Raw genomic sequence first — 15,635 nt, 5'->3', positions numbered from 1 at the left:
GGAATGTATCCCCCGAGGATAAGAGGGGACTGCTGTATTTCAAAATGTCATTTTATACACCATAACTATATATAATTTTTGTCAGTTAAAAACCAAAATATGGCACAATCTCTTTTAACCTATTGGTGATACCAATATGATTGGGAATTTTACTAACAATCTTTTACATACTTTACTTTCTTAAATAAAATTAGGTAGGAGATAAGACTTCTGGGACAACATCTTTATATACTTGGGAGAAGGGTTCATCCTTCCACTATGGCAACACTAATTTCTTGGTAAATGCAAACCACTACAGTAGGCTCATTCTATTAAATGAATGCACTGCATAGTAACACTTCCGTCAGTGCTGGACTGCACATATGATGGTGGTCTTGTAAGATTAAAATGGAGCTGAAAAATTCCTATTGCCTGGTGATGTAGCCATCCTGATGTCATAGCACAATGCATTACTCACGTTTGTGGTAATGCTGATAGTAAACAAACCTGGCAGTCATATAAAACTATAGCACATACAATTATGTATAGCATATAATACTTGATAATGATAATAAATGACTATATTACTGGCTTATGTATTTACTATACTTTTTAATTGTTAGTGTGTATTCCTTCTACACACACACACACTCATTTTTATTTTATTTTTATTTTTGAGATGGGGTCTCACTCTGTTGCCCAGGCTGGAGTGCAATGGCACAATCAGGGCTCACTGCAGCCTTGACCTCCCAGGTTCAGGTGATCCTCCCACCTCAGTCTCCCAAGTAGCTGGCACTACAGGCACATGCCACCATACTGGCTAACTTTTTTTTTTTTCTTCTTCCCTGTAGAGACAAGGTTTTGCCATGTGGCCCAGACTGATCTTGAACTCCTGGGCTCAAGCAGTTTGCTCACCTTGGACTCCCAAAGTGCTGTCATTACAGGTGTGAGCCACCTCACCCAGCCTTATTTTTTTTAAAAGTTAACAGTAAAACAGCCTCTAGCAGGTCCTTCAGTAGATATTCTACAAGAAGGCACTGTTATTATAGGAGATGACAGCTCCATGCCTGTTAGTACCCCTGAAGACCTTTCAAGAAGTCAAGATGTAGAAGTGGAAGACAGCGATATTCATGATCCTGTCCCTGTGGAAGCCTAGGCTAATGTGTTGTTAGTGTCTTAGTTTTTAACAAAAAGGTTTAAAAAGTAAAAAAAGGCCGGGCGCGGTGGCTCAAGCCTGTAATCCCAGCACTTTGGGAGGCCGAGACGGGTGGATCACGAAGTCAGGAGATCGAGACCATCCTGGCTAACACGGTGAAACCCCGTCTCTACTAAGAAATACAAAAAACTAGCCGGGCGAGGTGGCGGGCGCCTGTAGTCCCAGCTACCTGGGAGGCTGAGGCCGGAGAATGGCGTGAACCCGGGAGGCGGAGCTTGCAGTGAGCTGAGATCCGGCCACTGCACTCCAGCCTGGGCTACAGAGTGAGACTCCGTCTCAAAAAAAAAAAAAAAAAAAAAAAAGTAAAAAAAGGGAGGGAGGGAAACGAAGGAAGGGAGGGAGGGAGGAAGAAAGAGAGAGGGAGGAGAGAGAGAAAGGAAGGAAAGGAAAGGAAGAAAGAAAGGAAAAGAAAAGAAATCCTCCTGCCTTATCATCCTGAGTAGCTGGGATAACAGATGTGCGCTACCACACCAAGCTTATTTTAAAAAATTGTTTTTATGGAGATGGGATCTTGCTATGTTGTCTGAGCTGGTCTCAAGCTCCTGGCCTCAAGTGGTCTTCTTGCCTTGACCTACAGAAGCACTAGGATTACAGGTGTGAGCCACCTCTCCTGGCCATCTTTTTTTTTTTTTTTCTTTTTTCTTTTGAGACAGAGTTTTTCTCTTGTTGCCCAGGTTGGAGTGCAGTGGTGCGATCTCGGCTCACCTCTGCCTCCCAAGTTCAAGTCGTTCTCCTGGCTCAGCCTCCTGAGTAGCTGGGATTACAGGCATGTGCCACCACGCCTGGCTAATTTTGTATTTTTAGTAGAGATGGGGTTTCTCCATGTTGGTCAGGCTGGTCTCGAACTCCCGACCTCAGGTGATCCACTTGCCTCAGCCTCCCAAAGTTCTGGGATTACTGGCATGAGCCACCACGCCCGGACTTGGCCATCTTTTTTTTTTTTCCAAGATGGAGTCTTGTTATTGTTGTCCAGGCTGGAGTGCAGGGGCGTGATCTCAGCTCACTGCAATCTCTGCCTCCTGGGTTCAAGCGATTCTCCTGCCTCAGCCTCCTGAGTAGCTGGGATTACAGGCACCCGTCACCACGCCCGGCTAATTTTTGTACTTTCAGTAGAGATGGGGTTTCGCCATGTTGGCCAGGTTGGTCTCGAACTCCTGACCTCAGGTGATCCACCCACCTCGGCCTCCTAAAGTGCTGGGATTACAGGTGTGAGCCACCGTGCCCAGCCAGCCATCTTTTAAAAGTATGTTTCGTCTTTGAGGTTTCCTCAAAATGTGATACATACAATGCCAGAAATAAATACGGCTTCATTTTTGTGTGTGTTGATTTTGTCATGATCAGTGATGATGAAGAATTGCCCTTCCTGAGCTCTGTAAGCATGTTTTCTGAAAGTAGTGTCCTTTGTAACTCACTAGTGTTATTTTCTGAGATAATTTGGATTAGCACGCAATGGTTTTGCTTATCAGTAAGCCATACCTCTGTTTTAAAGAGCTGATTCATGCTTCTTAATGGTAACAGAAGTACTATGTTTAACAAAGAGGAGGAGGTCAGTTTTTCTTCAAAGGAGAAAGTTTCATTTTTATGTCTTTACCCTTCAGTAATATGTTAGACGTTGAATATTTGTGCTTAAAAACAAACTTTTCTTAAGCATAACTTTTTTTTTTGAACAGGCTTTTCCATTTGTAAAACTCCATCTTTACTAAGAACATGATTGTAAACCTCTGTATAATGTTTCATTTTCTTTGTGATAGGCAAAAACAAATTAAGTTCTTTATTAACTGCTTTTGTTTGTAGCTACTAAATTTCTCTAAGTAGTAACAAAAATAGTTTAGAAATAGCAAAGAAAGTTAGAGAAATGTAGAGGATTTCTAGGCTTCCAGATTTCCAGGGAAAAGGGTAAATTGGTGACAGATAATAAAGATGCATGTAGCCAGGCACAGTGGCTCACGCCTGTAATCCCAGCACTTTAGGAGGTCGAGGTGAGTGGATCTCTTGAGGTCAGGAGTTCAAGACCAGCCTGGCCAACATGGTGAAACCCCATCTCTACAAAAACACAAAAATTAACTGGGCCTGGTGGTGTACACCTGTAATCCCAGCTACTCGGGAGGCTGAGTTGGAAGAATTGCTTGAACCCAGGAGGCAGAGGTTGCAGTGAGCCGAGATCGTGCCATGTTCTCTAGCCTGAGCGACAGAGACTCCGTCTCAAAAAAAAAAAAAAGTGTGTAGATTACAGTATTTACTCCTTATATTAATGTAGTAGCATCTGAAGGTCACTCTAGAAGAATAGGTGATACCTTACTACTTTCTTAATTTTCTCTAGTGATGTGCCTTTTTTTTTTTTTTTTTTGAGGTGGTGTTTTGTTCTTGTTTCCCAGGCTGGAGTGCAGTGGCACAATCTCAGCTCACTGCAACCTCTGCCTCCTGGGTTCAAGCGATTCTCTTGCCTCAGCCTCCCGAGTAGCTGGGATTACAGGTTTATGCCACCACGCCGGCTAATTTTTTTTTTTTTCATTTTTTTAAAATTTTTAGTACAGATGGGGTTTCACCATGTTGGCCAGGCTGGTCTCAAATTCCTTACCTCAGGTGATCCACCCATCTCGGCCTCCCAAAGTGCTGGGATTGCAGGCGTGACCCACCGTGCCTGGCCGTGATGTGCTTTTAAATGAAGTCCAAGAAAATGTGGAAATAACACTTTAGTTGTTCATTCTGCCAATGTAAATTTAGGTTTCATTATCTTGGTGTTTTTAGACATTGTGTATTTTGATCAGGCTTAGAATCATGATAGAATCAAAATCTGCTTTTTTTTTGCAACTGAAATGTAGGAGTGGGGTGAGCTTTAAGACTGCCCACTATGTGCCAGGCACAGCCCATTTCTTAGTGTTTTATTTTATAATAAATGCTATTTCATGAGATTCTCATTGAAGATGAGTATTATTATTCCCACTTGAATCCCCAAAGACAAGAAGGTTAAATTATTCTATAGTATTATATTTTGTAACCAGAATCATTAACCAGTTTGTGTGTGATTGATATTTGAACTTGTGCTAATCATTAACCAGTTTGTGTGTGATTGATATTTGAACTTGTGCTCATTTGTCCAATGAAAGATAATGGAAGTTCTCTTAAGCAGTAAATTTTTGTTCTTTTGATTTTTGCCTGACTTGTTAAGCTTTCTCAGGATGGAGAAGGTTATTTTGAAGAACACAGGTCTAGCATTACAGCAATTGCCCATAAAGGAATAGAAAAGGCAGAAAATATTTTCATACTTGATGGTTTCCATCTTAGTAGATTCATTTATATCTGTGTGTACAACCTGAGGCTATCTTGGACATTCAAAATGAAACAAGGAATGAAGCTATTATTAGGGTAGTTGAGAAAAAAATAAAGTTTGCTTGTTTTTTGTTTGTTTTTTTTTTGAGAGTCTTGCTCTGTTGCCAGGCTGGTGTGCAGTGGCGTGATCTCGGCTCACTACAACCTCCGCCTCCCGGGTTCAAGCGATTCCTCTGCCTCAGCCTCCCGAGTAGCTGGGACTACAGGCGCGTGCCACCACACCCTGCTAATTTCTGTTGTTGTTGTTGTTGTTGTTGTTGTTATATTTTTAGTAGAAATGGGTTTTCACCATGTTGGCTAGGATGGTCTTGATCTCCTGACCTCATGATCCGCCCGCCTCTGCCTCCCAAAGTGCTGAGATTACAGGTATGAGCCACGGCCCCGGCCTAATTTTTGATTTTAATATCAAGTTTCTAGCCTGTAATACATGCTTCTGTGTTGCTTTCACTGAACTGACCTAGCCATGGTTACCAAGTTGAGGAATTGATGCATTTGAAGAGTTCTGTTAAAGCTGGGAAGAGGATAATATATTTTAGAATTCTCGTATACCTATGTTAACACCACCAAGGCTGTGGCTGCCATTAGCAACAGCAGCATTAAATATCTGTTGGGTGGCTGGCCAGGGTGGCTCATGCCTGTAATCCTGGCACTTTGGGAGGCCAAGGCGGGCAGATCACAAGGTCAGGAGTTTGAGACCAACCTGGCCAGCATGGTGAAACCCCATCTCTACTAAAAATACAAAAAATTAGCCAGGCATAGTGGCACGTGCCTGTAGTCCCAGCTGCTCAGGAGGCTGAGGCAGGAGAATCACTTGAACCCCACAGGCGAAGGTTGCAGTGAGCCAAGATCATGCCACCGCACTCCAGCCTGGGCGACAGAGTAGGTAGACCCTGTCTCAAAAAATAAAATAGGCTGCACGTGGTGGCTCATGCCTATAATCCCAGCACTTTGGGAGGCTAAGGCAGGCGGATCACTTGAAGTCAGGAGTTTGAGACCAGCCTGGTCAACATGGTAAAACCCTGCCTCTACTAAAAATACAAACATTAGCCAGGCGTGGGGGCACATGCCTGTAATCCCAGCTACTTGGGAGACTGAGGCAGGAGAATTGCTTGAACCTGGGAGCTGGAGTTTGCAGTGAGCCAAGATCATGCTACTGTACTCCAGCCTGGGCGACAGAGCAAGACTCTGTCTCAAAAAAGAAAAAAAAATTAATTAAATGCTAATATTCCAAAAGAAGCACTTTTGAGGCAATAGTTTTATCAGATCTCAAATATGTATGTTTTGTATCCATCCTCTGGTTCTGTTTCTGAGAAGAACTCTAATACAGAAGGTATTATGGAAGATACATTATCCAAGCTTGAGATTTAAAGGAATTAGCTGTATAAAGAGGTAGGAAAGGCCGGGCGCAGTGGCTCATCACATCTGTAATCCCAGCACTTTTGGAGGCCAAGGCGGGTGGATCACATGAGGTCGGGAGTTCAAGACCAGCCTGACCAACATGGACCAACCCTGTCTCTACTAAAAATACAAAATTAGCTGGCTGTTGTGGCGCATGCCTGTAATCCCAGCTACTCAGGAAGCTGAGTCAGGAGAATCGCTTGAACCCGGGAGGTGGAGGTTGCAGTGAGCCGAGATTGTGCCGTTGCACTCCAGCCTGGGCAACAGGAGCAAAACTCTGCCTCAAAAAATAAAAAAAGAGGTAGGAAAATTAGTTTTTAAAGGTAAAGGGAACAGCATGTGTAAAGGGGTTAGGTGAGAAGGAATATGATTCGTTTAGGAAATGGGACATCATTTGGTTTAAGCAACGTAAAAGACTGGCAGGGGATGAGGTCAGGAAAGTCAACAGGCTGGATCACACAGGATTATGTAAATCAAGTTAGGACTTTGAACTTCAACTTGGGCAACTTTGTCTTGGGCAATGAAAGGTTATATAGAGAGCAGGGGGATGTTGTGATAAGCTTTTTGTTCTAGAACAGGATTTCTTAATCCAAGTAATGCTTTTTAAAGGAAAATTTTTATTGTTAATCCTCAGTATTGGCTTAAAATATTTTTATTATACTGGTAAGTCAATATTACAAACATAAAAGTAGGTATAAACTGGCCGAGTGTGGTGACTCATGCCTATAATCCCAGCACTTTGGGAGGCCAAGGTAGGTGGATAGCTTCAGCCCAAGAATTTGAGACCAGCCTGGGCAACATGGCAAAACTCTCTCTCTACAAAAAAATAGAAAAATTAGCCGGGCGTGGTGGCACGCACCTGTAGTCCCAGCTACTTGGGAGGCTGAGAGGTGGGAGGATCACTTGAACCCAGGAAGTGGAGGTTGCAGTGAGCCATGATCATGCCACTGGTACTCTAGCCTGGGTGACAGAGCCAGACCCTGTCTTGAAAAAAAAAAAAAGAAAGAAAACGTAAGTATAAACTTACAGGTCTTGAGTATAAAACTAACAAGTTTTCAAATTTTAATATAACAATTATAAAGTGTTAAAATTACTATTAATATGATGAATAGGCCACGCACAGTAGATCACGCCTGTAATCCCCGCACTTTGAGAAGCAGAGGTGGTTAGATCACCAGAGGTCAGGAGTTCGAGACCAGCCTGGCCAACATGGTGAAACCCCATCTCTACTAAAAGTACAAAAATTAGCTGGGCGTGGTGGCACATGCCCGTAATCCCAGCTACTCGGGAGGCTGAGGGAGGAGAATCGCTTGAATCCAGGAAGTGGAAGGTTACAGTGAGCCAAGGTCGTGCCACTTCACTCCAGCCTGGGTGACACAGCGAGACTCCGTCTCAAAAAGTATATATATGATGAATAATTTTGTGTTGAAATGAAATTTCTGCTGTGTATAATTCTTTTTTGAGTTTAGTATGTCTCTACTATTAAGTGATATGGGATGATTTATTTCTTTTACCACTTTTCAGTATTCACATTGCCAGGAAACTTGTTCCTTTGAAGTTATTTGGTTTTCTCATGGCTCACATGCATCATGGACACTTACTTAATTCCATTCCTATTAATTTCTTGTTGGTCTCAGACTATGTAGTACTGTTTGGTGCTAGTGTTAATTTGTTTATTCGGTAAGTATTTTTTTAGTACCTAGTGTATGCACATTCTAAATGCAGGGATATAGTAGTGAACAGAACAGATAAAGTATCTAATGATACTTTCCAGATTGGGAGAGACACAATAAGAACTTAGGTAAGCATATCTGTAGATAAATTACAGATAGTATACCATCAGATAGTGATACATTAAAAATAAAAATAAAACAGGATAAATGGATAGAAAGTGATGAAAAGGAGTTGCCAAGGAAAGGCCTCTTTGAGGGAGTCACATTTGAGTGACCTGAAATAATGGAGCAAATCATGCAGTTTCTGGGAAAAGAGCATTCCAGGCTGACTGAACAACAACTGCAAACCCTAGGGTAAAAATGTGCTTGTTATGTTACAGAAACAATTGTAAGCTCAGTATGGCTGAAACAGAGTGAGCAAGAGAAGTTGGAAATGTGGTCAGTGGAGTAGACAGGGACCAGGACATGTAGGATCTTATAGGCCGTGGTAAGAAATCTGCAGTTGTCAGGTGTGATGGCTCATGCCTGCAATCCCAGCACTTTGGGAGGCCGAGGTGGGCAGATCACTTGAGGTCAGGAGTTTGAGACCAGCCTGGCCAACATGGTGAAACCCCATCTCTTCTAAAAATACAAAAATTAACCGGGCCTCTTGGTGCATGCCTGTAATCCCAGCTACTCAGGAGGTTGAAGCAGGAGAATCGCTCGAACCCGGGAGTCAGAGATTACAGTGAGCCAAGATGGTGCCACTGCACTCCAGCCTGGGTGACAGAGCAAGACTCCATCTCACTTAAAAAACAAACAAAAGGCCGGGCGCGGTGGCTCAAGCCTGTAATCCCAGCACTTTGGGAGGCCGAGACGGGCGGATCACGAGGTCAGGAGATCGAGACCATCCTGGCTAACACGGTGAAACCCCATCTCTACTAAAAAAATACAAAACACTAGCCGGGCGAGGTGGCGGGCGCCTGTAGTCCCAGCTACTCGGGAGACTGAGGCAGGAGAATGGCGTGAACCCGGGAGGCGGAGCTTGCAGTGAGCTGAGATCCGGCCACTGCACTCCAGCCTGGGCGACAGAGCGAGACTCCGTCTCAAAAAAAAAAAAAAAACAAAAAACAAAAAAAGAGAGAAATCTGAAGTTAATTTCAGATGTGATGGTGTAGCCGGCTTAAGTCTGGCTGCTTGCCACTCAGAGGCTGAAAAAGAGAGAAGCCAGGTGTGGTTTAAAGAAAGCAGTTTTATTAACCAAATGGTAGGAGCTGAGGAATGGCCAGGCTCATGTCTTCAAAAGACCATTCCAGTTTTTTGGGCTGAGTGAAAGGTTTTTTTTGAGATGGAGTCTCACTCTGTCACCCAGACTGGAGTGCAGTGGCACGATCTCAGCTTACTGCAACCTCTGCCTCCCAGGTTCAAGCGATTCTCCTGCCTTAACCTCCAGAGTAGCCAGGACTACAGGCGCACGCCACCATTCCCTGCTAATTTTTGTAGTTCTAGTAGAGACGGGGTTTCCCTGTGTTGGCCAGGCTGGTCTTGAACTCCTGACCTCAGGTGATCTGCCTGCCTCAGCCTCCCACAGTGCTGGGATTATAGGTGTGAGCCACCACTCCCAGCCTGAGTGAAGGGTTTTAAGAAGGCAAAGATATGGGAAATATGTGATAGTGGTACAGGAGAGGGTAGGCGTTCAAATCTGGTTCCCATGGCTGTCTTGAGTTCATCACCTGTCCGGAGTTCTGGTTTTCTTCATCCTGACTTCCGCCCAATAGTGGTGGGCCAACTGTTCAGAACTCCTCTTAGGTGGGAGGATTCTGCAACTGGCTCTCTCTGCCTGGTTTGTTTCAAAATTGGCCCCTGGAATTTGTAAGCAAGCACATTATTAGATAAGTGAGCATTGTTCATGGAAGTACCTGATAGGAAAGGGAAACAAAGAGTTTCAAAGTATGTTTCAAGGCTGAAAGCAAGAAAGGAAAAAAGTTTTAAAACGCATTTTGAGGCTGGGATACTTGGTTACAGTAGGAATATATGACATGCTTTACTTTTTTTTTTTTTTCTTTTAGAGATGGAGTCTCGCTCTGTCATCCAGGCTAGAGTGCAGTGGCAAGATCTTGGCTCACTGCAACCTCCACCTCCCGAGTTCAAGCCATTCTCCTGCCTCAGCCTCCCAAGTAGCTGGGATTATAGGCGCCTGCCACCACACCCAGCTAATTTTTGTATTTTTAGTAGAGATGGGGTTTCACCATGTTGGCCAGGCTGGTTTTGAACTCCTGACCTCAGGTGATCTGCCCCCCTTGGCCTCCCAAAATGGTAGGCGTACAGGCGTGAGCCACCGCACCTTTTTTTTTGTTGTTGTTGTTAATAAGGCAGGGTCTGGCTCTGTTGCCCATGCTGGAGTGCCATGGTGCAATCATAGCTCACTATAACCTCAAACTTCTGGGCTCAAGCTGTCCTCCCGCCTCAGAGTAGCTAGGACTACAGGCACGCACCACCACGCTCATCTAATTTTTAAATTTTTTTGTAGAGACAGGGATTTTACTATGTTGCCCAAGCTGGTCTCGAACTCCTGGCCTCAAGTGATCCTCCCACCTCAGTATCCCAAAGTACTGCGATTATAGCCATCAGTCACTGCATCCAGCTCTGCTTTACTTTTTGGAAGGATCACCCAGGCCAGTCTGAGGATAACAGAATATAGGAGTCTGAGTAGAAGGGAGGTTAATTAGGGGTTGATTGTACTAGCCTAGCAAGAGATGGTGATAGCTTGGACTAGGGTGAGAAGTGGTTAAATTATGGATGTATTTTGGAGGCAGAGGCAATAAGACTTGGTAATGATTTAATTGTAGCTGTGAGAGAAAGAGAAGAGTCAAGGATGACACCTTGTTGAGCAACTAGAAAACTTAAGCTACCATTTTACTGAAATGATGATACAAAATAGCAGCTTAACACAGATGCCTACTCTTTTTCTAAGTGCTTTACATCTGTTGCCCTACTCATGAATAGGGAATACTGGGGGAAGAACAAATTGGGAGTGGGAAATCAAGAATTTGTTCTTTAAAACATGGTATGTTTGTGAAACTTGCCAGATTTCCAAATAGAGTATTGAGTATGCTGTAGATATATCAGTCTGATGAAGTTCAGGGGAGATGTTCGGCCTGGAAATAAGAATTTGTTTATATCATCAGTGTATATAGGGGGTATTAAAAATGGTAGAACTAGGCTAGGCATATTGGCCTATGTCTGTAATCCCAGCACTTTGGGAGGCCAAGATGGGAGGATCGCTTGAGGTCAGGAGTTTGAGACCAGCCTAGACAACATTGTGACCCCATCTGTACAAAAAATTTTAAAAATTTAGGCTGAGCACAGTGGCTCACCAGGTGCTGTGGCTCACCATATAGGTTTGAGCACCATCTGTTTATGGGTGGTTACAGAGGCCACAGGAATATTTCTGTCTTGCACAGGCATAATCCCAGCACTTTGGGAGGCTGAGGCAGGTGGATCACCTGAGGGCAGGAGTTCGAGACCAGCTGGCCAACATGGTGAAATCCTGTCTCTACTAAAAATACAAAAATTAGCTGGGCGTGATGGCAGGTGCCTGTCATCCCAGCTACTAGGGAGGCTGAGGCAGGAGAATCGCTTGATCCCAGGAGGCAGAGGTTGCAGTGAGCTAAGATCACGTCATTGCACTCCAGCCTGGGCGACAAGAGTAAAACTCCATCTCAAAAAACAATAAAATAAAATAAAAATAAAAAATTTTACAGTTAGCTGGGTGAGTGGTATATGCTTGTAGTCCTAGCTACTCAGGAGGCTGAGGTGGGAGGATCAGTTGAGCTCAGGAGTTCACAGCTTCAGTGAGTTATGATTGCGCTGCTGCACTCCAGGCTGGGTGACAGAGACCCTGTCTCCAAAAAAAAAAAAATTGTAGGACTGGATGAGATGACTAGTCAGGGTTCATTTTGCAGGGAAGGGATTGATTACTGCTTCTCTAGGAGGTATTTAGAAATTTAGTGAGCTGGGCCAGGCGTGGTGGCTCACGCCTGTAATCTCAGCACTTTGGGAGGCCGAGGCAGGTGGATCACGAGGTCAGGAGTTTGAGATCAGCCTGACCAATATGGTGAAACCCCGTCTGTACTAAAAATACAAAAATTAGCTGGGTGCAGTGGCAGGTGCCTGTAATTCCAGCTACTCAGGAGACTGAGGCAGGAGAATCGCTTGGACTTCGCAGCAGAAGTTGCAGTGAACTGAGATCACGCCACTGCACTCCAACCTGGGCAACAGAGTGAGACTCCATCTCAAAAATAAATAAATAAATAAATAAAATTTAGCAGGCTGATTTTGGACATCCTAATCACTGGGGAGGCTGTGGGCATCTAATGGGCTGGAGTGAGGGATACTAAGTGAGGGTTGCTAAATGTCCTGCAGTGTATAGGACAATACACAATAAAGAATTATTTCTGCCACATGCCAATTATATTCTAGGGAGTAGAGGAGTAAAGATAGCAAGGAGATGAGAATTAAGGACCAAATCTTGGGATTCTGCAATATGTAGAGGTCAGGAAGAGGAGGAGGTTTCTGCCAAAGAGACTACCTCAGTTGAACTAGGAAAACAAAGACCAGGAGGTCCATAGATCCCAGTTTAGTGAACACTTAACAGTTACTAGGCCTGTGAAACACAGATTGGAGGGGAACAGTCCAGAGGAAGTGAGAGTATTTTGGATTCTATTGTGTGTTTAGGCAATGAAGATGAAGACAAAGATCTAAGATATGTTTTGGAAGTCACTCATGAAGTAGAGGATGAGACTTCTCATTTGGTCAGTTAGGTGGATGGTGAAAGCTGCAGGAAGAAGAAGGACTAAGGTTAAGTAGGAGGTAGATAATGAGTTGTGCATGTAGAACAGAGGTTTGTAGATATCTAAGTGGAGATGTTGAGTGATTTGGACATGTGAATTTGGATCTCGTTCATATGAAAAAATAGTTATTGAGCACTTGCTGTTTTTCAGGAACTATTTTAGGTGTTGGAGATACAGCAGTGGACAAAAACAGGCAAAATACCTGTCCCGAAAGAGCTTATATTTTAATGAGAGGAGATGACAAATTTAAAAGGTAAATATGTAGTATATTAGAATAAGTGCTTTGAGAAATAGCTGGAAAAAGAGATAAAGCTGAGGTAGAGTGGTCTTGGTGATTGCAATTTAAGGTAGGGTGATGAGGAAGACTTAACTGAGAAGGTAACATTTAAGCAAAGTCCCAAAGGAATTGAGAAATGAATATGTAGGGGAAGAATATTCCAGTGCAGAGAGCCTCAGCATGCCTGGCACATCGAAGGAACAGCAAGGAGGTTCATCTGCCTGGAGTTTAGTGAGAAAGGGGAAGAGTACTTGAACATGATGGGAGTATGTGACTTTTGTCTTAGGGCACTATAAGCTGTTGAAAGGGCTTTGGCTTTTACCTTGAGCTTCCAAGAAAGATCTGGACTGAAAATATGTATAGGTTTGAGCATTATCTGTTTATGGGTGGTTACAGAGGTCATAGAAATATTTCTGTCTTGCACAGGCATCCAGTTAGTGGAGACACAAAGTAGGCTTCTCTGCAAAAACTACACAGGATTTTTCTAGCAAGACATCCTTCTGTTTGTGATTCTGTAAGAACAGGGGTATTTTGTTACTGGAAACTTTCCATCACAAACCTAGGATCATCCCCTAGGATTGATATTATAACATCAATCAAAAGAAGTAGATGAATTCTGTGCTTTGGAAGAGTTCAGTATAATCTAATAGAGAAATTAGAGGTCTATAAGAGTCCCTTGGAACATGTGAAAGGATCATGTGGTATTGGAAAATTGCGGTCTGTGATTTCAGTAGCTTAGTATTAGAATTGGAAAGTATCAGATGGCTGGCAAACTGTCAGCAAAGTCCTATTCTTAAAGGAGTACTGTCCTAGGTTGGGTTATCTTTGAGGCAGACTCTGATAGTACAGCCTGAAGAATGCTTTTTAGGAAGTGCTCTTGGGATCAACACCCGTGGAAGGGAGGGGACAGGAGCAGCAGTATTTGGCCACAGGGAGAAGTCAAGCGGCAATAGAGATCCAACAGGAGCCTTAGTGGACCCCACGGGGGCTCTGGAGCTAAAATGACCTTTTAGAGTTGTCTCATGTGTACTGTAACGGCTGGGCTTACACTCTGGTCTTGATTGGATGTGGACTTCTGAGAAGGATGTGACCTTCCTTGAGTCAACTCTTCATATCTGAGGCACTCCCTGAAAGGATTGACAGTTGTAGGCTGTCTCCCAACAGCAGTCCTGTCATTCCTTAATGGGGGATCCAGCCAGGGCAACAGCATGCTCCCATAATATACCCTTTTGTTGCAAATCTACTGCTTAAAAAACAAAACAAAACAAAACAAAAACCAGTATTTTTGAGATATAATTCATATACTGTAAAATTTACAGTTACTTTACAGTTTATAGTGTACAACTTAATGGCTTTTAATATATTTGCAAGTTGTATAACCATCACTCTAACCAATTTTAGAACATTATAATTACCCCCAAAAAAACTCTGTTCCCCTTAGCTGTCACTCTCTAATCTCCTCCCCACCCACCCCCAACATAGGCCACTGCAAACTTTCTGACTCTATAGACTTACCTATTATGGACATTTCATGTAAGTGGAATCATAGGCTGTATGGTCCTTTGTGATTAGCCTCTTTCATTTAGTGTGTTTTAAATGTTTATCCATGTTATAACATGTATTAATACTTCATTTCGGCCGGGCGCGGTGGCTCAAGCCTGTAATCCCAGCACTTTGGGAGGCCGAGACGGGCGGATCACGAGGTCAGGAGATCGAGACCATCCTGGCGAACACGGTGAAACCCCATCTCTACTAAAGAAATACAAAAAACTAGCCGGGCGAGGTGGCGGGCGCCTGTAGTCCCAGCTACTCTGGAGGCTGAGGCCGGAGAATGGCGTGAACCCGGGAGGCGGAGCTTGCAGTGAGCTGAGATGCGGCCACTGCACTCCAGCCTGGGCTACAGAGCGAGACTCCATCTCAAAAAAAAAAAAAAAAAAAAAAAAATCATTTCTTTTTATGTTGAATGTTCCATTGTATTCATTTTGTTTATCCAGTGATCAGTGGATAGACATTGGGTGGTTTTCACTTTTTAGCTATTATGAATAGTGCTGCTATGAACATTTGTATAAAGGTTTTTCATTTGTTTGTTTTGGGGACGTTTGTTTTGTCGTTAGCTGGGACTACAGGCACGGGCCACCACGCCCGAGTAATTTTTGTATTTTTTGTAGAGACGGGGTCTCACCATTTTGCTAGGCTTGTCTCGAACTCCTGACTTCAAGTGATCTGCCTGCCTTATCCTCCCAAAGTGTTGGGATTACAGGCATGAGCCACACACCTGGCCTGTGTACAAGGTTTTGTATGGACATCCTTTTTTTTTTTTATAAGATGGAGTTTCACACTGTAACCCAGGCTGGAGTGCAGTGGCGCGATCTCAGCTCACTGCAACCTCCATCTCCCGGTTTCAAGTGACTCCTGCCTCAGCCTCCCAAGTAGCTGGGACTACAGGCCCCCGCCACCATGCCCAGCTAATTTTTGTATTTTTAGTAGAGACAGGATTTCACCCTATTGACCAGGCTGGTCTCAAACTCCTGACCTCAGGTGATCTGCCCGCCTCGGCCTCCCAAAGTGCTGGGATTACAGGCGTGAGCCACCGCACCTGGCCTTGACATATGTTTTTACTTCTCTTGGATGTATACCTAGGAGTGGATCATATGATAAACTCTATGTTTAACTGTTTGGTGAACTGTTACTCTTCCAAATCGGCTACATCATTTTACATTCTCACCAGCAGTGTATTGAGGCCCCAGTTTCTCTACATCTTTCCTAATACTTGTTATTTATTTATTTATTTATTTAGCTTTTATTTTACGTTCGGGGTACACATACATGTTCTGGTTTGTTATGTTGGTAAACTGTGTGTCACGGGAGTTTGGTGTACAGATAATTTAGTCACCCCGGTAATAACTATAGTACCTGATAGGTATTTTTTC

The 15,635-nt window shown here is 43.6% G+C and overlaps 1 protein-coding gene across 37 annotated transcripts in view; it reads left to right on the top strand.

Annotated features, from left to right (window-relative positions):
- Window positions 1-15,635, top strand: part of PHACTR4 (phosphatase and actin regulator 4) — a 145,288-nt gene that overhangs the window by 19,412 nt on the left and 110,241 nt on the right. For 11 of the 37 annotated variants that reach the window (XM_077965850.1, XM_077965724.1, XM_077965734.1 and 8 more), the window contains exon 2: window positions 12,579-12,681. The exons of the other annotated variants lie outside the window; for them this stretch is intronic. In XM_077965850.1, the coding sequence (XP_077821976.1) occupies window positions 12,666-12,681 (16 nt within the window). In that variant the 5' untranslated portion in view covers window positions 12,579-12,665. The remainder of the gene's footprint in view (window positions 1-12,578; window positions 12,682-15,635) is intronic. 37 annotated transcript variants of the gene reach the window in all.

Source organism: Macaca mulatta, chromosome 1 (assembly GCF_049350105.2).
Source record: "Macaca mulatta isolate MMU2019108-1 chromosome 1, T2T-MMU8v2.0, whole genome shotgun sequence".
Taxonomy (NCBI): Eukaryota; Metazoa; Chordata; class Mammalia; order Primates; family Cercopithecidae; genus Macaca; species Macaca mulatta.
This window is presented reverse-complemented; position numbering and strand designations above follow the sequence as displayed.